The 23,374-nt window shown below is 35.8% G+C and overlaps 1 protein-coding gene across 1 annotated transcript; it reads right to left on the reverse strand.

Moving 5' to 3' along the window:
* Window positions 1-2,128: 2,128 nt before the first annotated feature.
* LOC131804488 (uncharacterized) lies at window positions 2,129-21,268 on the reverse strand. The gene is made up of 3 exons (XM_059127432.1): window positions 21,050-21,268; window positions 20,654-20,998; window positions 2,129-2,192 (listed from the first exon to the last, which is right to left on the reverse strand). The coding sequence occupies exons 1-3, from the start codon at window positions 21,238-21,240 to the stop codon at window positions 2,129-2,131; spliced, it is 600 nt and encodes a 199-aa protein (XP_058983415.1). The 5' UTR covers window positions 21,241-21,268.
* Window positions 21,269-23,374: the final 2,106 nt, after the last annotated feature.

The raw sequence follows: 23,374 nt of genomic DNA on the forward strand, positions 1-23,374 counted from the left end.
TTCCGAAGAATCTTCAGAAGATTGTAATGTATAGTCAGAAATTTCAGAGATTTGTTTTTTCATTGGGTAGGCACTTACATGCCTATTGGACAACTGCTTCTTTACGTAATCATCACTTAGAAAGTTCTCTCTCATGTGCACTAATTTACGGAGATGGGCTAGAGAATTTATTGGAATGTAAAGAATTTCTTGTCGGATTTCAGGACGTAGATTACGTGTAAGAATTTCAATAAGATCCATTTCCGACATCTGTGTTGGCAATCGATCATGAATAGCAGTTACCGCATCAAAGAACGAATCAAAGGTTTCTCCAATTCTTTGTTTTCGATTTCTAATTTCTTCACGAATGTCAAAAGAAGTTTTGAAGTCACGGTACTGAAATTTAATGGAGTCGCAAAAGTCCTCCCATATAATAGGATTGGCATTTTTTCGGTACCGCCAGTACCATTCACGCGCTTTGCCGGACAATAGAATATTTAAATTTTTACATATTAGTGAAAAATCACCATTGAATGTGTCTTCGGTCAACGTCGTGACTCGGTATAAAAACTCATCAACTGTTAACCCAGTTGGAGACCCATCAAATTTAAGGTGCCAATTTTGTATAATTGTTGTAATTTTGTCTGGCTGTAGTGGTACATTTGAAACTGAAAACTGATTTGGCGAATTTGATTGGACCTGTGGTAGTGGAAGTACAGTTGAACTTCGTACATTGGTATTACGATCATTATTGGAAGATCCATAAGTATGGACTGGATTTGGAATATTAGGATCAGATACAGGAGGATTGGTTGGTAAAATGTTAAGTCGGGTTAAAAGACTACATAAGTTCGTTTCGACCATTTTTTGGATTTCTCCATAGTCTATCGAACTCTGAACAGTTTGTTGTGCTAAAGGACGGTTACTTTCTTGCACAGGTTCTATATTTCGGTTTTGGTGAGTAGGGGTCATACCTACGGCTCCTTGTGATTCTGCACTAAAATCGAGCAAATTACTTGGTTCGTGAAATAGATTCTTCTTCGCATATCGAGTATTGTAATGTTTCGACAGCGCACCACGACCTTTTCCTCTTTGAACTGGTTTGGGCTGTGGTCTAGGACCAAGAGAAACCCTTCTCAAATCGGATAACATACATGAAATTTTACATGTTGGGCATTCAGCTGTCGAAGACAAGTGGAGTTCTATACAATTCCGATGAAATGTATGCGAACACTGATTCAAAGATAGACAGTCTTGACCTTCGGCCAGAAGTTCATTACAAATACGACACAATAATGTTTCAACGGTTTGGTCTCTGTGAATGTCTGTTTCAATATTCGTGGTCTCTCCAAGGGGATTATTGGAACTTGACCTTGGGAGTGGTGGTGTCCGCTCCAATGACATATTGTTCAAATATTAAAACAACAACAAAAAAATAGGTTTAAATTCCAAATATTGGATATTTCAAAATATTAGTAACCAAAATATAAAAGTTAATAATCAAGTAGTTGGTGTTTCACTCCATAAGATTCAGGTACAGATGATAATTATAAAAGGATAGAGGAATGCAAATTGGTCTATGGATGTACAGTACAAATATTTTCATTATAATTCAGATCAAACCAGTCGAAATATACATAAACTTTATATCTGATATTCCTAAATAATTACCGGATAAAATTTCGCATTTGCAAAATTTTATTTTCCATATAATTAATTAGTTCTGATATCTAAGATCTGATTTATAATGAAATTAGCCGTAAAATACACAACAAAACGTCGTCGAATTCCTAAATATAAATATAACTTCCAAGCCTATAAATCATTTGACTAATCGGTTAGGTCCCTCGAATTCATTGACTCAAAAGCCTAATTTCCAGAATGGCAATAAAGTATAGTCCCAAAAAAATTATCTTCAATTTAGTCAATAGAGAACGTTATGCTTTTGAGTTTGAAATCTACTTTTTAATAAAACTATTGAATGAGCAAATAGAACGTATTACCATTATGCGTTATGAGCATATGATTTCTAAAGATTTTTGCGGGGACATTAAAACATATAGAATCTTTAAAATCACCCAAAAATAGAATATTTTATCGATCTACAGATGTCAACCATCTGAATCTGCAGAAAGGTAGTTTAAGTTCTTTATGCCCCAAGTTGGGCGCCATCTTCAATTATGTAACGTATCAATTGCACTACTGGAGCTGTTCTGAACAAAATATTTAAAACTCAAATGAATTAGGACGATCGGAGCCATTTATGGGGCTAGCAAACAGTCGTTGGGGGGTTCGTGTCCTATTCACTGAGAATCGCTATAATGATACGACACAATAAAATTTATTGTAGACTCCTAATTTTCTTAAATATGCGCTAATAAACTAAAGCCCCCTAGGCAAACAAATATATCCTTTCGACGAAGACGAAATCAGGTTCTCAGGATGTTATTCGAAACCTGTGCCTCAAAACCCTCCCTACCTATGGTTCTAGTGGCGTAATATTCTATAGAACCCCAAATTAATAGCTTGTCAATGCTTTACTTATTCATCTGACCATCGCCTCGAAGGGAAACACCCATGACAAAATCTACTCACTGATCATTTTTATATCGATTTTTATTCATGAAAATTCATAGTAATTTCAATTATAAAACTTTCTTAAATATAGGTATAATTATCTCAATTTTGGTCGATTAGAACCGAATTCTAAGATTTAAATGGCAATTACTATTTTTTTTGATATATATAAATGGAGTAATATAGGTATATCGCGAAACGTAATTAAGAGACTTATATTAGAATTATATACTGTAATTTATTGAGCTCCAAAAAAGTTAATATATACCATAAGAATTGGATAGGATTAGAGAAATATCAAAGTTTAATATTTTTTAAGTTCCTATTTTTAAATAATTCGATTAAAACAAATCGTGTACATCAATTATTATTTCCAATTGTAAAGGCTAAATTCTTTTGGAACAAAATACTATTTTTGGAACACTTGGTTTATTTTATAAAGAATGCATTCTTTTAGAAGATTGCATTTGTAAAATTTATATTTTTCTTTTTCCTAAATCATTAATAAACGAGAACATAACAATGACAGTTATTGAATTCCATAAACAACAAGATTAACAATTTTGGGTTTTAGAATAGCTCATAGTTCATTATCACAATTCTTAACTTTTTCACTCTTACAAGGCAAAATCAATAATCAAAAAATGTCACTCACCATTTATCAGGTTTGTCCATCGATGCATGAAGAGGGCCCTTTTCTGCTTGATGTGTGATGAAATAATTGTAAATATTATCATGGTTTTGCCATTTTTTTAGCGTAATAATGAAGGAGCTCCTTGTGGGTACTTTATACCTCGGCAGAGAATTATCTATATAGGTTCGCAATAGCGTATAGCCCCCATATAACGGTACCCCCGATATTCGGTATTTTGATGATTTTAGCCACACTTTTCAACGGAATTGTCTGAAAATCCACACAAGGAGTTCCTTGTGGGTACTTTATACCTCGGCAGAGAATTATCTATATAGGTCCACAATATCGTATAGCCCCCATATAACGGTACCCCCCGATATTCGGTATTTTGATGATTTTACCCACATTTTTGAACGGAATTGTCTGAAAATCCACACAAGGAGGTCCTTGTGGGTACTTTTTACCTCGGCGGAGAATTATCTATATAGGTCCACAATATCGTATAGCCCCCATATAACGGTACCCCCCGATATTCGGTATTTTGATGATTTTACCCACATTTTTGAACGGAATTGTCTGAAAATCCACACAAGGAGGTCCTTGTGGGTACTTTTTACCTCGGCGGAGAATTATCTATATAGGTCCACAATATCGTATAGCCCCCATATAACGGTACCCCCCGATATTCGGTATTTTGATGATTTTACCCACATTTTTCAACGGAATTGTCTGAAAATCCACACAAGGAGGTCCTTGTGGGTACTTTTTACCTCGGCAGAGAAATGTCTATATAGGTCCACAATATCGTATAGCTCCCATATAACGGTACCCCCCGATATTCGGTATTTTGATGATTTTACCCACATTTTTCAACGGAATTGTCTGAAAATACATAGAAGGAGTTCCTTGTGGGTACTTTATACCTCGACAGAGAATTGTCCATATAGGTCCACGATATCGTATAGCCCCCATGTAACGGTACCCCCCGATATTCGGTATTTTGATGATTTTACCCACATTTTTCAACGGAATTGTCTGAAAATCCACACAAAGAGTTCCTTGTGGGTACCTTATACCTCGGCAGAGAATTATCTATATAGGTCCACAATATCGTATAGCCCCCATATATAGCATTTTCAGATTAAATGAAACCTTTTGCAATTCAAATGAATCTTTTTGCAGCGGGAATGAAACCTTTTGCAGTGGAATTGAAACCTTTTGCAGTGGAAATGAAACCTTTTGCAGCGGGAATGAAACCTTTTGCAACCGAAATGAAACCCTTTGCAACCGAAATGAAACCATTTGCAACCGAAATGAAACTTTTTGCAAATCAAATGAAACTTTTAAATTTATAGAAGGAAAAATAACAAAACATTTTTATTTTTAGTAGGTTCAAAATTAAATAAACTAATTATAACTAATATATAGTTAAAGAGGAATTTTTATTGATTATTAATAACTATGTTTTTATAAATTTTTTTCTTAAGCTTCCATAAAACACAAGTGTAGATGCAGAAAGTTTGAAAAAAGTTTTTCAAGGTATTTTTTTCAAAGGACCCGAATTAGGTACCTTTTTATAATCTCCTCCATGGAAAGGAGGATATATTAAATTTGTCATTCGGTTTGTAACACCTCTAAATATTCGTCGTAGACCCCATAAAGTATATACAATCATGATCATAGTTGATTTAATGATTTCCACTTATCTGTCTATTGAAATCACGACTGCTTTATCTCCATAATCAATAAAGCTGCGAAGCGGGAATCCTTTATTAGGAAAGATTAATAGTATACTATAACTATAAAAAATTGTGGTAAAGCTTAATTTCACATTTCAGTCCTGGACATACCTATAAAGGCCAAAATTTGTTTAAATTTCTCTTTTTAGCGTTAAGCATTTGGAATTTAATAATATGGAAGCATTTTATATCAAATCAATAAAGAACCATTTTTTAATACAATAATTGAAAATTTAAGAAATAATATAAATAAATGTAGATATTTATAGTCAATAAAAAATCCTCTTTGTCAATATATTAGTTATAATTAATTGATTTAATTTAAAAACTACTAAAAATATAAATGTTTTGTTATTTTTCCTTCTATAAATTTAAAAGTTTCATTTGATTTGCAAAAAGTTCATTTCGGTTGCAAATGGTTTCATTTCGGTTGCAAAGGGTTTCATTTCGGTTGCAAAAGGTTTCATTCCCGCTGCAAAAGGTTTCATTTCCACTGCAAAAGGTTTCAATTCCACTGCAAAAGGTTTCATTCCCGCTGCAAAAAGATTCATTTGAATTGCAAAAGGTTTCATTTAATCTGAAAATGCTATAACGGTACCCCCCGATATTCGGTATTTTGATGATTTTAGCCACATTTTTGAACGGAATTCTCTGAAAATCCACACAAGAAGTTCCTTGTGGGTACTTTATACCTCGGCAGAGAATTATCTGTATAGGTCCACAATATCGTATAGCCCCCATATAACGGTACCCCCCGATATTCGGTATTTTGATGATTTTACCCACATTTTTCAACGGAATTGTCTGAAAATCCACACAAGGAGTTCCTTGTGGGTACTTTATACCTCGGCAGAGAATTATCTGTATAGGTCCACAATATTGTATAGCCCCCATATAACGGTACCCCCGATATTTGGTATTTTGATGATTTTACCCACATTTTTCAACGGAATTGTCTGAAAATCCACAAAAGGAGTCCCTCGTGGGCATTTTACCTCCTCAAAATGAAGTGTCTATATAGGTCCACGATATCGTATATCCCCCATATAACTGTAACCTCCGATATTCGGTATTTTGATGATGTTAGCCACGCTTTTCAATGGAATTGTCTTAAAATCAACACAAGTAGTTCCTTGTGAGTACTTCACCCCCTGAGAGAGAATTGCCTATACAGGTCCACGATATCGTATATCCCCCATATAACGGTACCTCCCGATATTCGGTATTTTATGATTTGACCCACATTTTTCAACGGAATTGTCTGAAAATCCACACAAGGAGTTCCTTGTGGGTACTTTATACCTCGGCAGAGAATTATTTATATAGGTCCACAATATCGTATAGCCCCCATATAACGGTACCCCCCGATATTCGGTATTTTGAAGATTTTACCCACATTTTTGAACGGAATTTTCTGAAAATCCACACAAGGAGTTCCTTGTGGGTACTTTATACCTCGGCAGAGAATTATCTATATAGGTCCACAATATCGTATAGCCCCCATATAACGGTACCCCCCGATATTCGGTATTTTGATGATTTTACCCACATTTTTGAACGGAATTGTCTGAAAATCCACAAAAGGAGTCCCTTGTGGATATTTTAACCTCTGATATTCGGTATTTTGATGATGTTAGCCACGCTTTTCAATGGAATTGTCTTAAAATCAACACAAAAGGATATTCGGTATTTTATGATTTGACCCACATTTTTCATCAGAATTGTCTGAAAATCCACACAAGGAGTTCCTTGTGGGTACTTTATACCTCGGCAGAGAATTATCTATATAGATCCAAGGGCTATACAATAGCCCTCATATAACGGTACCCCCGATATTCGGTATTTTGATGTTTTTAGCCATATTTTTCAACGGAATGGTCACAAGGGGTTCTTTGTACACAAGGGGTTCTTTGTGAGCACTTTACCCACCGACAGAGAATTCTCTATATAGGTTAACGATAACGTATAGCTCCCATGTAACGGTACCCCGCGATATTCGGTATTTTGATGATTTTAGCCACATTTTCCAATCGTATTGTCTGAAAATCCACACACGAAGTTCCTTGTGAGTACTTTACACGCAGACATAGATTTGTCTTTATAGGTCCACAATATCGTATATCCCCGCATATATCGGCACCTTCCTATATTAGATATTTTAAAGATTTTAAATGAATTTTTATTGGATTTTATTTTTTTGAAAATTTTCTAATTCGTTCCAAATGGTGGAGGGTATTCAAAGTTCGGCCCGGCCGAACTTACTGCTTTTTTACTTTTTTTTTTGTTAATATTTCGCATTTGAATATTGTAATGGCTTATGGCAAAAGCTACCTATGCTGGTCCATGTAATCGTATAGACCCTAATATACCATACATATTGACCCTAATATACATTCATACCGAACTTTTAAACTTTTAACAGAATTTTTAACGGATTTTATTGTTTTTGGGAATTGCCAAATTTGTTGCAAATGGGGGAGGTTATTCAAAGTTCGGCCCGGCCGAACTTACAGCTTTTTTACTTGTTATGTATTACAGCCTTCGACTGAACTCATGAGTAATTCCAAAATTCTTCTTCTTTTCCAAACTCGTACTTTTTATACATTTATTTTTTAGAACATACAGAAGGAAACGAAATAGACCCAAAGTTATTTATTTATTTCTCAATTTATGGATGACGGTTCGCATGTCCATTTATTCTCGGGCAGACTGCATTTATTGTCCCATTGAGAATAAATGTTCCAAAAATCATCAATTGCTGAGAATCGGTCTTAATTGCTTCGTCCGATTTTAATTTTATTGTGCATCAATTTGGTGAAACTAGGATCATATATAGCTATAGCTCCCATATACGTTTTTCATCCAATTTGGTGTTTACCCTCACACTCGTAATATACGCTCCATAACAATAATATGGAAATATGTATCTGAAAATCTGGACCGATTTCAATATAATTTGTTTATTTTTACACCAAATTCCACCACACATTACAAATTGGTGCATCAAATACACGAGATCGGCCGAAAATATATATGGAAGCTATAATAATCTGAACCAATTTGAATATAATTTGGCAAAATCATGTTTGTATCGAATTTCGCCACTCATTTCAAATTTCATTGGAATCGGACATACATATCATGTTTGATGCTTCAAATATGTGACATCGGTCAAAAATTTATATGGAAGCTATATCCAAATCTGAACCGATTTCAATATAATTTGCCAAATTTATTTTTGTACCAAATTTCGTTACAGAATCTTAATTTCATTGGAATTGGAGATACACAGCGTGTTTAATGAACCATACACGAAATCGTCCGAAAATATGTATGGGAGCTATATCCAAATCTGAACCGATTTCAATATAATTTAGCGAATTATTTGAAGCATTTGAAGACTGCATCCATGTCCGATTAATTGATATGATCCAAATACATTTTTTTGGAGGTACCCCCGTTTTATGGTGCATAAAACAATATCATTTTTCAATTGAGCTTAAGCTTTAATAATTTTCAACTGAAACATTTTTGGAGAGCCCGTCAAAAAAAAAGTAAAAAAATCACTGGATTATATTTTCCTTTTGAGATAAAACCACTCAGTTGTCCATGTAAGGCGGACTTAAGTTACTACAATTTATTTGACACATTTTGTTCCCATTTTGTTTCTTAAGAAACCGCACATACTCATGCATAACTTGATATGACGTCTGGTCGCATGACGGTCTGGTCTTTTAACTTTGTCAATGACATATATTCGACGATGAGCCTTGTACATCGTCGAGTATTTCTTGTAAGAAAGTTGACAGACAAGACATAAATTAACATGTAAAAAAGCAGTAAGTTCGGCCAGGCCGAACTTTGAATGCCCTCCACTACTTGGAACGAATTAGAAAATTTTCAAAAAAAAAAAAATTAAATCTATTAAAAATTCTTTTAAAATCTTTAAAATATCTAATATAGGAAGGTGCCGATACGATATTGTGGACCTATAAAGACAATCTGCGTGTAAAATACCGAATATCGCGGGGTATCGTTATATGGGAGCTATACGTTATCGTTAACCTATATAGAGAATTCTCTGTCCGTTGAAAAATATGACTAAAAACATCAAAATACCGAATATCGGGGGTACCGTTATATGAATTCTCTGCCGAGGTATAAAGTACCCACAAGAAACTCCTTGTGTGGATTTTCAGACAATTCCGATGAAAAATGTAGGTAAAATCATAAAAATACCGAATATTGGGGGGTACCGTTATATGGGGGATATACGATATCGTGGACCTGCATAGACAATTCAGGGGGTGAAGTACTCGCAAGGAACTACTTGTGGGGATTTTAAGACAATTCCATTGAAAAGTGTGGCTAACATCATCAAAATACCAAATATCTGGGGTACTGTTATATGGGCGCTATACGATATCGTGGGCGCTATACGATATGGTGGACCTATATAGATAATTCTCTGCCGAGGTATAAAGTACCCACAAGGAACTCCTCGTGTGGATTTTCAGACAATTCCGATGAAAAATGTGGCTAAAATCATCAAAATACCGAATACCGTGGGGGTAACGTTATACGGGGGCTATACGATATCGTGGACCGATATAGCCCATCTTCGAACTTAACCTGCCTGCAGACAAAAGAGAGATCTGTGCAAAATTTTAGCTTCCTATCTTAATTCGTTTAGACTGTAGCGTGATTACAACAGACGGACATACGGACAGACGGACGGACAGGGCTAAAACGTCTTAGAATTTTACGCTGATCAAGAATATATATACTTTGTTGGGTCTAAAATGATTATTTCCATGAGTTACAAACGGAATGACGAACTTAATATACCCTCCATATTTTTTTTGGCGGAGGGTATAAAAAGAAAAACGAAAATTAATTTGTTTACATAAATCAGAGAATTTAAATGAAAACCCATTGTGTCACTTCCGTCGGGCATTCGGGTATACGAAGAATGAAATGTGACAAGCAGCAGACAATTACTGCCACTTGTGCGCGTACTCAAATGTCCATGTAAAGAAGCTGGATGAAAGCTATTTTACGAAATTGAATTGTCTCATTGAAAATAATTGCTTGGAAGATATATCATGGACAAGAAGGATAGTATTATGGTTCTGACAACGCTGTTGACTTTGTGGAAGTAATAAGTGTTTTCTTACATCGTAGCTTAACTCCGTCATTTTTCTTCTTAACGATTAAAATAGGGAGTATACAGCAGAGGAGTTATTCGTGTATGTGACTGCAATATAAATAAAATATTTTAATTAAAGTAGCATGCCGTTATGTACAGAGAAACCCTTTGAACCATTGTCAATCCGAAAATTGTAGAAGAATTCTGAACAGGTGAAAAGCTGAAAGAAGAAGGTAATATTGTTATTCTTTTAAGTCTGTCATATCCAATAGAAAATTGTCTTACACTGTGTAATAATTAAAGCTAGTAAGGAAAGGTCAAAAGTCGAGCGTGGACGACTATATGATATCCTATACCACTATACGTATTTGGTAGAGCTCACGTAACAAAAACGTTTATATTAGGTATTTATGTGAATTAATTCATATTAACTATGAACCAAATAACATTGCTGTATGGTGTCACATCCATGATATGTCTTCGATAAGAATTATATTGAACTAGCTGGCACGGTCCGGGTTGCCGGCCCGTACTTTTCGTCTTTAAAGCATAATAAATCACAGATCTGACTTATGTAGGCGGCACAATTTTGATTATAAGTAATGACTTGATTATGAGTAATGACTCCATGACTAAATATAAATTAATACTCATGGCAAAAGTTATAATTACCGTCGGTTTTAGATATTTTGAATAGTCTGATCTTATTTTTCAGCTATAGACTTTAATTTGAGTGTTAAATGCCTATATAATAAAGAACATCTATAATAGCCCCATGTGAAAATTCAGCTCAACTTTTGGTATTGTAACCAGTAAAGAAAGTCCTAAAGTCGGGCGGGGCCGATTTTATGATACCCTACACCACTTTGTTAATTTAGTTGAGCTCCACTTAATAATTTAAAGTTTTTATGGGAGAATTTAATCATACACGCTATTATTATAATTATAATTTAAAATTCAAAGAACTAAATATGCCAAAGCATTTGTATCTTTTAAATTCGGACTTGTATTGCCCATTTGGTGCAAAATTAATTTGAAATCAGATAAAGATATATATGGGAACTATATCCAAATCTGAACCGATCTCGATAAAATTTGGCAAAGATATTTTTGAGCTGTACTTGATATATTTCTTTGACTATCGTTGTTACGGAGTGCATATTACGGCTGCGGAGGACAAAAATAACAAATCGGATGAACAATATATATGGGAGCTATAGCTATATCTGAACCTATTTCGATGAAATTTGGCATACTTATTTTCAGGCCTTATTTAGTTGGAAATAAAAATGTCTAATTATAGCTCATTTGAATTCTTTTTATACCCTACACCACATGGTGGTCAGGGTATTATGTCTTTGTGCATTTGTTTGTAACAGGCAAAAGGAAACGAAATAGACCCATAGTTCCTTTTGATGACCTGCATTGAATCACTTTCTGAGTTGATTTATGCATGTCAGTCCGTCTGTCCGTCCGTCTGTCCATGAATTCTTGTGAACAAAATGCAGGTCGCATTTATTATCCGATTGAGATGAAATTTTGCAAACAACATTTGTTTGGCCCAAGGACGAACCCTATTGAAATTGGAGATAATCGGTAAAAATTTAGATATAGCTCCCATATATATCTTCGTCCGATTTGACTTTTATTGTGCACCAAACGTGTAATATCAGCCCGAATAAAATGGAATTTTGCACATACAACCAAATTAGGCCTGAAAATAAGTATGCCTAATTTTATCGAGATCGGTTCAGATTTGGATATAGCTCCCATATATAACTTCGTCCGATTTACCATTTATTGTGCACCAAACGTCTAATATTTGTCCAAATGGGATGGAATTCGGCACATACGACCGAATTTAGTATGCCAAATTTGGTAAAGATCGGTTCAGATATAGTTATAGCTCCCATATATATTGTTCATCCGATTTATTGTATTTGTTACCCACAGCCGTAATATGTACTCCGTAACAACGATATTCAGGGAAATATATCAAATACAGCTCAGAAATATCTTTGCCAAATTTTTATCGAGATCGGTTCAGATTTGGATATAGTTCCCATATATATTTTTATCCGATTTCAAATTAATTTCGCACCAAATGGGCAATACAAGTCCGAATTTAAAAGATACAAATGCTTCGGCATATTTAGTCATTTGAATTTTAAATTATAATTATAATCATAGCGTGTATGATTGAATTCTCCAATAAAAACTTTTAATTATTAAGTGGAGCTCAACTAAATTAGCAAAGTGGTGTAGGGTATCATAAAATCGGCCCCGCCCGACTTTAGGACTTTCTTTACTGATTTTTTCATGTTTCTGCCCCAATTTCCGACTGAATGAGTCCCAGATTGACATTTCGGAGTTTATTTCATATAGACGTACATCCCAAATCTACGTTCCCAACCAATATTCTATTGGGGGTTACAAAATCAATATAATACCAAATTTTCATTTCTGACCACACATTGGTTGGGAAAGTGGACTTGGGGGTATACTAATGTGCGGACTATACTTAAATAAATGCATATGTGAATAATTATCTGTAAGATGATTTTCTACCTCAGGGGTTTTTTACCCCACGTAGCCTCAAGACTAAGATGCACCCTTTTCCGAAAAATAAAAATTTTATAAGAAGAGGTTTTCTTCCCCCTTAGAAACAAAGATTTCAAGTAAAGGCCAAAACGTGATCATTTTTTGCAAAGATGGTTTATTCTTAACTTATCAACATTAGCTAAAATTAGTACGAAAAATATGGTTGAAATGTAGAATATACTTGAAATCGGGTTGTTCCGTTATCAGGGGTTATGACCCACATCATGACCTTCCAAAGCGATTAAAGGTATCTTGAATGTTTAGAAGAATTTCTATTTTGCGTCCTTTATAGTCGGTATTTGACTGATTGCAGTCCCAATGTATTTTGCATTTTGTGTTCTCATTTGACATTTATTGTCATATGAAAGAAACAGGTCCACTTTTTGAAATGAACCCCATAACGCTTTTTCGGTCATTTTTGTTTGTTTAAATGTATTTGCATCTTCCAGCTGAAGCACGATGTAGGTCCTGGAGAAGAAACCATTTAACATCGTATTGCGCCCTCATTTCATTTTTAATATTATTCATTCAAAATTCAAAACAATAAAAAATGTACACTTCAATATAGAAAAAAGAAAAATAATCTTCAACTGGTTCGCTGAATTTTTTGCGGCAAATTTTTAAAGGTCCTTACGAAGTTTGTCGGTAGAATGTACTAATATTTATACCCTACAACACTATGTGTTGGGGGTATTATAAGTTTGATTGGGCCAAAAATTATGTAACACCTCGAAATATTGATTTCCCACATAGGAAAGTGTATATGGATCTTCCTATCTCGCCGAGTTGAGTCGATCTAGCTATGTATGTCCGTCCGTCCGTCTGTCCGTCTGTCCATGTTAATTTGTAATCACTCTACAGGTCGCAATTATGGCCCGATCTTCACGAAATTTAAAATGGAGGTGGGGCTAGGGTCAGAATAGAACCCTATTTCTTTTGGAGATGATCGCATAATATTTAGGGGTCGAAATGGACCAAAAACTGAAAAAATTTTGGATTTTGCAGTAGCTATACAGGTCGCAATTATAGATCAATCAACGCGGAATTTCGCATGTAGCTAGAGTTTAGGGCGGGGAAGAAGCCTACCAATTTGGGTGGTCATCGGATAATATTTAGCGGGTAAAATAGACCATATCTTTTGTGTTGAAAAAATTCAAAATTTTTCATTAAAACGCGAATATTTTAAATCCCGGCGAAATCACAAAGCCATGACAAGGTTACTTCTGATCTTTACATTGATGTTAACATCCAACAAAACGGATATATAGCAAAATATGTGCGATATATATATGTTTATCAAAGAAGATATGCTTGAAAGATCTCTTTTATGTCGAGGACGGCTGAACTGATTTCGACAGTTCTCATTAATTCAGAATGGCCTCTTGGCAGGAAAGAAACAACGTCTAAAAAATCGCATAAAAATATCTCTCTAAAGATGAAAATATTGATTTTGTAAAATTTTCTCATATTTTTTTCAATTTTGTCACATTTTTGGCATATTTTCATTTTGAATTAAACATTTGGTAATATTTCTACAGCTAACAAAACTAAGTAGTTAGGATATCAGGATATCATATACAGATCGCATTTATGGCCCGATCCTAACAAAATTTGGCATGGGGATCAGATGAGGATCAGAATAGAGCCTACTCTTTTTGGAGATGATCGCCATATATTTAGGGGTTGAAATGGACCAAAAACTGCAAAATTGTCAGCAGGTCGTAATTATTGCTCGATCCATACCCACATTTGAATGGGGGTTAGCGGGTATTGCAAAAGCCAAGCAGTTTTGGATGGCCATCCAAAAATATTCAATGTGTGAAATAGTTTGCCAACTTTTGTATTCGAAAATTAGAGAACGAAATCTGATGTTTTCTTTTATTATTTCTCACAATATCGTGTGGAATTCTTTCGAGTATCTCGCCTATATAAACTGTATCGTTTTCATATTGTTGTAGGGTATTCAACGGTCGGCCCCGCTCGACTGTAGCCTTTGCTTACTTGTTTGAAATTCGATTCCATTGAAAAATTGTCGATTTTTCCCGATTTTAAAATTTTCATATAAAGCGACAACGGATAAAATTGTTATTTGTAGATTTTATGTATTTATTGGGTATTACGAATAAATACATAAAATCTATAAATAACAGTTTTATCCGTTGTGGCTTTATACTACCCAAAAAAACCTACACATCATATTAGAATTCCAAAAACAAACAAAAAAAAAACACTACAAATGTACATTCGAAAATAGTAAGTCAAAATGGAAAAAAATATGCAATATAAAACAAAACTTTGCTGTGAAAAAGATCTGCCAATAGAACTTGAGTCGAACCTGGAGAGTTTCTAGTGTATAATTCGCATATGCTAATTTGCAATAAGTTCGAAATATATACTACTTTCCAGAGAACGGCCCTTGTAAGCCATCATCCACACCAAATATGCTTGATGAGCCGCTTAGCCAACGGCGAAACGCGTCGCATAGTGGTGAGTGTGTGATAGTGTCTATCTGGCTTTCCTTTTCACTGCAAATTTCAGATCATTAAGCTCGTCTCGAAAGAGAAAACAAACACATAAATCATAAAAAAACATATGATCTTCGCCTTAACAAGGCAAAACTCAAAAATTCAGCCGAGCCTGGCTGTGGGATTTGAACCGCGGACCTCGGTGTGCAGCCAACTAGAAGTTGCCGTCTCTACGTTCAGAGCCATTAACCCGTCTTCCTAAAGCAGCACTAAAACAAGTGTATGCATTGGAAGCAATGTAGTTGTTGTGGACAAAAAATCCATCACTACAAAAACAAAACTTTGCTGTGAAAAAGATCTGCCAATAGAACTTGAGTCGAACCTGGAGAGTTTCTACTGTATAATTCGCATATGCTAATTTGCAATAAGTTCGAAATATATACTACTTTCCAGAGAACGGCCCTTGTAAGCCATCATCCACACCAAATATGCCTGATGAGCCGCTTAGCCAACGGCGAAACGCGTCGCATAGTGGTGAGTGTGTGATAGTGTCTATCTGGCTTTCCTTTTCACTGCAAATTTCAGATCATTAAGCTCGTCTCGAAAGAGAAAACAAACACATAAATCATAAAAAAACATATGATCTTCGCCTTAACAAGGCAAAACTCAAAAATTCAGCCGAGCCTGGCTGTGGGATTTGAACCGCGGACTTCGGTGTGCAGCCAACTAGAAGTTGCCGTCTCTACGTTCATAGCCATTAACCCGTCTTCCTAAAGCAGCACTAAAACAAGTGTATGCATTGGAAGCAATGTAGTTGTTGTGGACAAAAAATCCATCACTACAAAAACAAAACTTTGCTGTGAAAAAGATCTGCCAATAGAACTTGAGTCGAACCTGGAGAGTTTCTACTGTATAATTCGCATATGCTAATTTGCAATAAGTTCGAAATATATACTACTTTCCAGAGAACGGCCCTTGTAAGCCATCATCCACACCAAATATGCCTGATGAGCCGCTTAGCCAACGGCGAAACGCGTCGCATAGTGGTGAGTGTGTGATAGTGTCTATCTGGCTTTCCTTTTCACTGCAAATTTCAGATCATTAAGCTCGTCTCGAAAGAGAAAACAAACACATAAATCATAAAAAAACATATGATCTTCGCCTTAACAAGGCAAAACTCAAAAATTCAGCCGAGCCTGGCTGTGGGATTTGAACCGCGGACCTCGGTGTGCAGCCAACTAGAAGTTGCCGTCTCTACGTTCAGAGCCATTAACCCATCTTCCTATAGCAGCACTAAAACAAGTGTATGCATTGGAAGCAATGTAGTTGTTGTGGACAAAAAATCCATCACTACAAAAACAAAACTTTGCTGTGAAAAAGATCTGCCAATAGAACTTGAGTCGAACCTGGAGAGTTTCTACTGTATAATTCGCATATGCTAATTTGCAATAAGTTCGAAATATATACTACTTTCCAGAGAACGGCCCTTGTAAGCCATCATCCACACCAAATATGCCTGATGAGCCGCTTAGCCAACGGCGAAACGCGTCGCATAGTGGTGAGTGTGTGATAGTGTCTATCTGGCTTTCCTTTTCACTGCAAATTTCAGATCATTAAGCTCGTCTCGAAAGAGAAAACAAACACATAAATCATAAAAAAACATATGATCTTCGCCTTAACAGTAACATTACTATTGTACAAAATGAAAATGTTCAAATTTAACATTTTTACGTGTTTTTTTTTTTTTTTTTTTTTTTTGATTTTATTATTTTCTGCCAAGAGGCAATTCCGAATTTGTCTGAATCGTTAAAATTAGACCGGCGGTCTTTATGTTATGAGAGTAGTAACTAACATAACTTTCTTTTACATATAGAGAGATAGATATAGAGATAGATAGAAGTACTTAGGGTTGGATGGAAAGCCAACAGGATCTCGAGTAATAATTCTCAAACCGATATCTTCATTATTTTGGCAAATATAAGGATTTTAGATAAATCAAAATAGTGGGCGTAAAAGTAGTCAAGGTCAATATTTTTTCCTTTAAAAACCAAACTTGGGGTATGACGAATGTTTGTAAAAAAAATTTTTCAAATCAACTGCTTCCATTACCAACCAACAACAATTGATTTTTATATATATAGATATACCGGACGGAGTTTCACCAAATGCTAAAACTCGGTTGAATATGAAAAAATCTTTTTAATTTGGGCTGATATTACTTATATGATGAGGAATAACCGTAAAATCGGGTGAGGATGTATATCGAAATTAATTAAAAATTTGAACGGATCTCAATAAAATTTGATAGAGGTATTTCCTAGCTGCGTCTGATGTCCGGTATCCAATACCTTTGTTGTGGAGCGCATATTTCGCATGGAGGGACTTTATCACCAAATCGGATAAAACAAATATATGTTAGCTATAGCTATATCTGAACCGATTTTTTTTCCAAATTTGAAGTACATTCTTCTATGCTGGATTCGGTCAGATTTGCCAAAATTTAGGTTAGTGCGACTGATATTAGTCATTAGGTACACAATTAAACCGAAATCGGTTAAAGATATATATGGGAGCAATATCTAAACTTTTTACCGATTCTCACTAATTTCATAGGGTTCGAAATATTGTTTGAAAAATTTCATCTGAGTCGGATAATAAATGCGACCTGCATTTTGTTCACAAAAATACATGGACAGACGGACTGCAATGCATAAATGGACTCAGAAAGTGATTCTATGAAGATCCTCAAAACTATGGACCCATCTCGCTTCTTTCTCCATGTTACAAACAAATTCACAAATACATAATACCCTTACCACTATGTGGTGTAGGGTATAAATACACCTTTAAACGTTAGGACACTATAACAGCTGCCAGGATGAAGTAGGAGCTATGCTAATTAAGTCCAACTCAGGGATGTGTCTTCTTACACAATATAGAGTATCGACACACTAACTTTCCGTTTGTAACATAGAGAAGGAAGAGAAATAGTTCCAGAGTTCATTTGCTGATCTACATAGAATCTCAATCTAAGTCGATTTTTGCAGGTACTTCCGTCTGTCTGTCAATGTATTTTTGTAAGCAAAGTACAGGTCGCAGTTTTTTTTTTTTTTTTTGTAATTTTATTTATTCATATAAAAATCATGTACAATTCAGAAGTCCCGCGAAGCCGTAAGCTTGTCTGCAGGATTAGCTTAAATGTTGTTGGGAATAGACCCAACCCCATAGACGATGATATCGATATGGACCTTATCGATCTCGATAATTAAAACTATCGATGAGGTTACATCGTCAAGGAGTTTTTGTTGGCACTCTTCTTCTTGAAGTTCAAAAAGTGGATCGCCAGATCAAACAAAATTGTGAATTTTCATAAATAAAAAAGTTGACCGACAGAGTCATTTTAACTTTGAAGTAAAAATTATTAAACTGATTTTTCTTTTGTGCAGACAACAAACGTAAGTATCGCCAGAATACTTTTGTGTTTGTTGTAGGTTGCTAAATAATATTGTTGTTCGTCTTTGTGCAACAATAAATTTCGGCTCAAAATCTACTCAGTAGAATTTAAACCAACAAGTCCATACGACGGTATTGGAACTTGTACATGGTCCTTCGAGTCCAAAAAATAAAGAATCGGCTTATTTGCCAAAAATATTTTCCAAAAAAAGCACTAATTTAATTTGAGGGCTTAACTCTAGTTTAGTAAAAACTCTTCAATTTTTTTAAAATTTTTTTCAGTGATAGGTATTTTTACGCTGATTTCGGGAAACTATTTTTTTCTTTGGGGACGGACTCGGGACCCCCGATTTTTGACCCGAAAGTTCGGGTCTTGGACCCGGTCTGGACCCGGATCCACTTACCCGATATAGACAATATAGGTATCGTTTGAAAGCTTATGAAAATACCTATCCAGTGGTCACATGATGGGGTTATTAGAAGCGGTTCGGAAGATATAGTCAAATTATCGATTTTTTGGACCCGGATTTTTTATAAATCCCCCAAAAAGTCGGAAAAGGGTCCATTATGCGGGTCAACAAAGTTAATGCCAAATTATAGCTGACACTCTTACCTTTCCAAAATGGTACAATTTGTGTTAATATCTTTTCTGGGTCCAGAGATATGGGTCTATCCATCCGCATATCCCAATTCTAACCAGTTCATTAAATTATGATTTAAATACAAAAAAAATTTCCCGTAGCCTGCGTTGGATTTACAAAAGTATTAAATTTAGAAAACTTTGGTTCGCGTTAGCCGGTGTGGGACATACCCAGAGGAGAAAATCTCAAGCCCCGGCCGAAGGCCGGCTACTTACAAAAAGTGTCAAATTTAGAAAACTTTGGTTCGCGTTAGCCGGTGTGGGACATACCCAGAGGAGAAAATCTCAAGCCCCGGCCGAAGGCCGGCTACTTACAAAAAGTGTCAAATTTAGAAAACTTTGGTTCGCGTTAGCCGGTGTGGGACATACCCAGAGGAGAAAATCTCAAGCCCCGGCCGAAGGCCGGCTACTTACAAAAAGTGTCAAATTTAGAAAACTTTGGTTCGCGTTAGCCGGTGTGGGACATACCCAGAGGAGAAAATCACAAGCCCCGGCCGAAGGCCGGCTACTTACAAAAAGTATCAAATTTAGAAAACTTTGGTTCGCGTTAGCCGGTGTGGGACATACCCAGAGGAGAAAATCTCAAGCCCCGGCCGAAGGCCGGCTACCTACAAAAAGTGTCAAATTTAGAAAACTTTGGTTCGCGTTAGCCGGTGTGGGACATACCCAGAGGAGAAAATCACAAGCCCCGGCCGAAGGCCGGCTACTTACAAAAAGTGTCAAATGTAGAAAATTTAGCATAGTCGGTTAAATATACCCAGAAAAGAAAAAATGTGCACATTTTTGAAAAAATTTAAAAAATTCAACATTTTATTCAAATATATATTCTATTATATTCTATTTCTATGATTTTACAAATTTTAATTACTTATAAGATATATTTATCACATTTCAATTTCAATTTCATCCTCCGCAGTTTCTGTCAAAAACTTTAACCGATCTTCCTCAGCTTTTGGGTTTGCAGGATTATACATTATTCCGGCATATTTCAAAAATTCGGCAAATATATCCTTGCCGGTCATGCTACACCACCGTATAAATATATATTTTTGTATGTAGCCGTTAAAAAAGATTTTTCGACGGCTATATTCAGGTAGGGAAGCTTTGAAATGTCTCCATAACCCTTCAATAGTGTTGATATGGTAACCAGTCTGAGGGTCCACAAAATGAAGTGAATGGTTCACCTTATGGTGGGTATAGCCCTCCTCCGCCAGCGTGTCATAAGCCTATAATATATATACACAAATATTATTAATTATATTTTAATATAATATAAAAAACATACCTTCCAGCAATCCGAGACTATTATGGTTCCCGGGAGAATATATTTTTAATAAGTGGCAAGAGGCTTTCCCTTGTCCTTTCTTCCACCGGGACAATAAAACATTTATTGGAGCCTCTCCTCCAAAGACCCACTGCCCCTCTACCCAGTGTCCTCTATTAAATTTCCTTCTCCCAATTTTACTCTCGTCTATCTCAACGATTTTTCCTGGACCGCCTAGCCTCACCGTGTCCTGGAACGAACCGAAAACAACCACTTCCCTGCAAAAGTTGTTCCAATCCGTTGCAGATTGCTCACCTGTGATATTGGCTGTTTTCATGATAAAATTTATGGGTAAATTGCCACACCATAAATATGAAAACGCCAATATTTGGTAGGCGGACAAGTGGGACCGGTCCAGGAAGGTACCTTTCCTTATGGACTGGCTGAAGGTACACCTTCCAGCTCTTTTATGGCCCTTTAAATACCGCTCGGTACATCTAAAAAGAAAAATGTTAATTTAAATTTTCAAAAAAAAATTATGTACTTACCGCCAAACCCAGCCGTCCACTGTTGTTGAGCTTTTCACTAATCTTAGTGAATGCCCTTTATCGCACTTTAATTTGCCCTCTGGCGGTATAATACCCCAGGCAATTAACGCTTTCAGAGCATTTTCGGGGATTTTACCCCAAATCTCATGATTAAATAAATCATACAGCTCAGTAATGCGTTCAATATTCATTGTTTACTTTAATTTTCTTTTTCCTTACACCAACTTTCTTATAACGGTATTTTTTTGTTTTCATATTAACACTTTACTTAAAGGATAAAAATATACTTACATATTGACAGTTGTTGTACAATAAGTATGACCAACCGAATTTCATAAAAATCAAGTTTTACTTATACAATTAATATCTCTGGACCCAGAAAAGATATTAACACAAATTGTACCATTTTGGAAAGGTAAGAGTGTCAGCTATAATTTGGCATTAATTTTGTTGACCCACATAATGGACCCTTTTCCGACTTTTTGGGGGATTTATAAAAAATCCGGGTCCAAAAAATCGATAATTTGACTATATCTTCCGAACCGCTTCTAATAACCCCACCACTTGTTGGATAGGTATTTTCATAAGCTTTCAAACGATACCTATATTGTCTATATCGGGTAAGTGGATCCGGGTCCAGACCGGGTCCAAGACCCGGACTTTCGGGTCAAAAATCGGGGGTCCCGATGAAGTAGGAGCTATGCTAATTAAGTCCAACTCAGGGATGTGTCTTCTTACACAATATAGAGTATCGACACACTAACTTTCCGTTTGTAACATAGAGAAGGAAGAGAAATAGTTCCAGAGTTCATTTGCTGATCTACATAGAATCTCAATCTAAGTCGATTTTTGCAGGTACTTCCGTCTGTCTGTCAATGTATTTTTGTAAGCAAAGTACAGGTCGCAGTTTTTTTTTTTTTTTTGTAATTTTATTTATTCATATAAAAATCATGTACAATTCAGAAGTCCCGCGAAGCCGTAAGCTTGTCTGCAGGATTAGCTTAAATGTTGTTGGGAATAGACCCAACCCCATAGACGATGATATCGATATGGACCTTATCGATCTCGATAATTAAAACTATCGATGAGGTTACATCGTCAAGGAGTTTTTGTTGGCACTCTTCTTCTTGAAGTTCAAAAAAGTGGATCGCCAGATCAAACAAAATTGTGAATTTTCATAAATAAAAAAGTTGACCGACAAAGTCATTTTAACTTTGAAGTAAAAATTATTAAAGTGATTTTTCTTTTGTGCAGACAACAAACGTAAGTATCGCCAGAATACTTTTGTGTTTGTTGTAGGTTGCTAAATAATATTGTTGTTCGTCTTTGTGCAACAATAAATTTCGGCTCAAAATCTACTCAGTAGAATTTAAACCAACAAGTCCATACGACGGTATTGGAACTTGTACATGGTCCTTCGAGTCCAAAAAATAAAGAATCGGCTTATTTGCCAAAAATATTTTCCAAAAAAAGCACTAATTTAATTTGAGGGCTTAACTCTAGTTTAGTAAAAACTCTTCAATTTTTTTAAAATTTTTTTCAGTGAGAGGTATTTTTACGCTGATTTCGGGAAACTATTTTTTTCTTGGGGGACGGACTCGGGACCCCCGATTTTTGACCCGAAAGTTCGGGTCTTGGACCCGGTCTGGACCCGGATCCACTTACCCGATATAGACAATATAGGTATCGTTTGAAAGCTTATGAAAATACCTATCCAGTGGTCACATGATGGGGTTATTAGAAGCGGTTCGGAAGATATAGTCAAATTATCGATTTTTTGGACCCGGATTTTTTATAAATCCCCCAAAAAGTCGGAAAAGGGTCCATTATGCGGGTCAACAAAGTTAATGCCAAATTATAGCTGACACTCTTACCTTTCCAAAATGGTACAATTTGTGTTAATATCTTTTCTGGGTCCAGAGATATGGGTCTATCCATCCGCATATCCCAATTCTAACCAGTTCATTAAATTATGATTTAAATACAAAAAAATTTCCCGTAGCCTGCGTTGGATTTACAAAAGTATTAAATTTAGAAAACTTTGGTTCGCGTTAGCCGGTGTGGGACATACCCAGAGGAGAAAATCTCAAGCCCCGGCCGAAGGCCGGCTACTTACAAAAAGTGTCAAATTTAGAAAACTTTGGTTCGCGTTAGCCGGTGTGGGACATACCCAGAGGAGAAAATCTCAAGCCCCGGCCGAAGGCCGGCTACTTACAAAAAGTGTCAAATTTAGAAAACTTTGGTTCGCGTTAGCCGGTGTGGGACATACCCAGAGGAGAAAATCTCAAGCCCCGGCCGAAGGCCGGCTACTTACAAAAGTGTCAA

This window comes from Musca domestica, unplaced genomic scaffold, assembly GCF_030504385.1.
Source record: "Musca domestica strain aabys unplaced genomic scaffold, Musca_domestica.polishedcontigs.V.1.1 10, whole genome shotgun sequence".
Classification (NCBI taxonomy): Eukaryota; Metazoa; Arthropoda; class Insecta; order Diptera; family Muscidae; genus Musca; species Musca domestica.

Coding starts and splice junctions, on each gene's coding strand:
- LOC131804488 (XM_059127432.1), bottom strand. CDS start 21,240: ATGAATATTGAACGCATTACTGAGCTGTATGATTTATTTAATCATGAG. Junction 20,999..21,049: donor GTGGACGGCTGGGTTTGGCG/GTAAGTACATAA, acceptor TTTTCTTTTTAG/ATGTACCGAGCGGTATTTAA. Junction 2,193..20,653: donor GGACACTGGGTAGAGGGGCA/GTGGGTCTTTGG, acceptor TATTTTGTTCAG/AACAGCTCCAGTAGTGCAAT.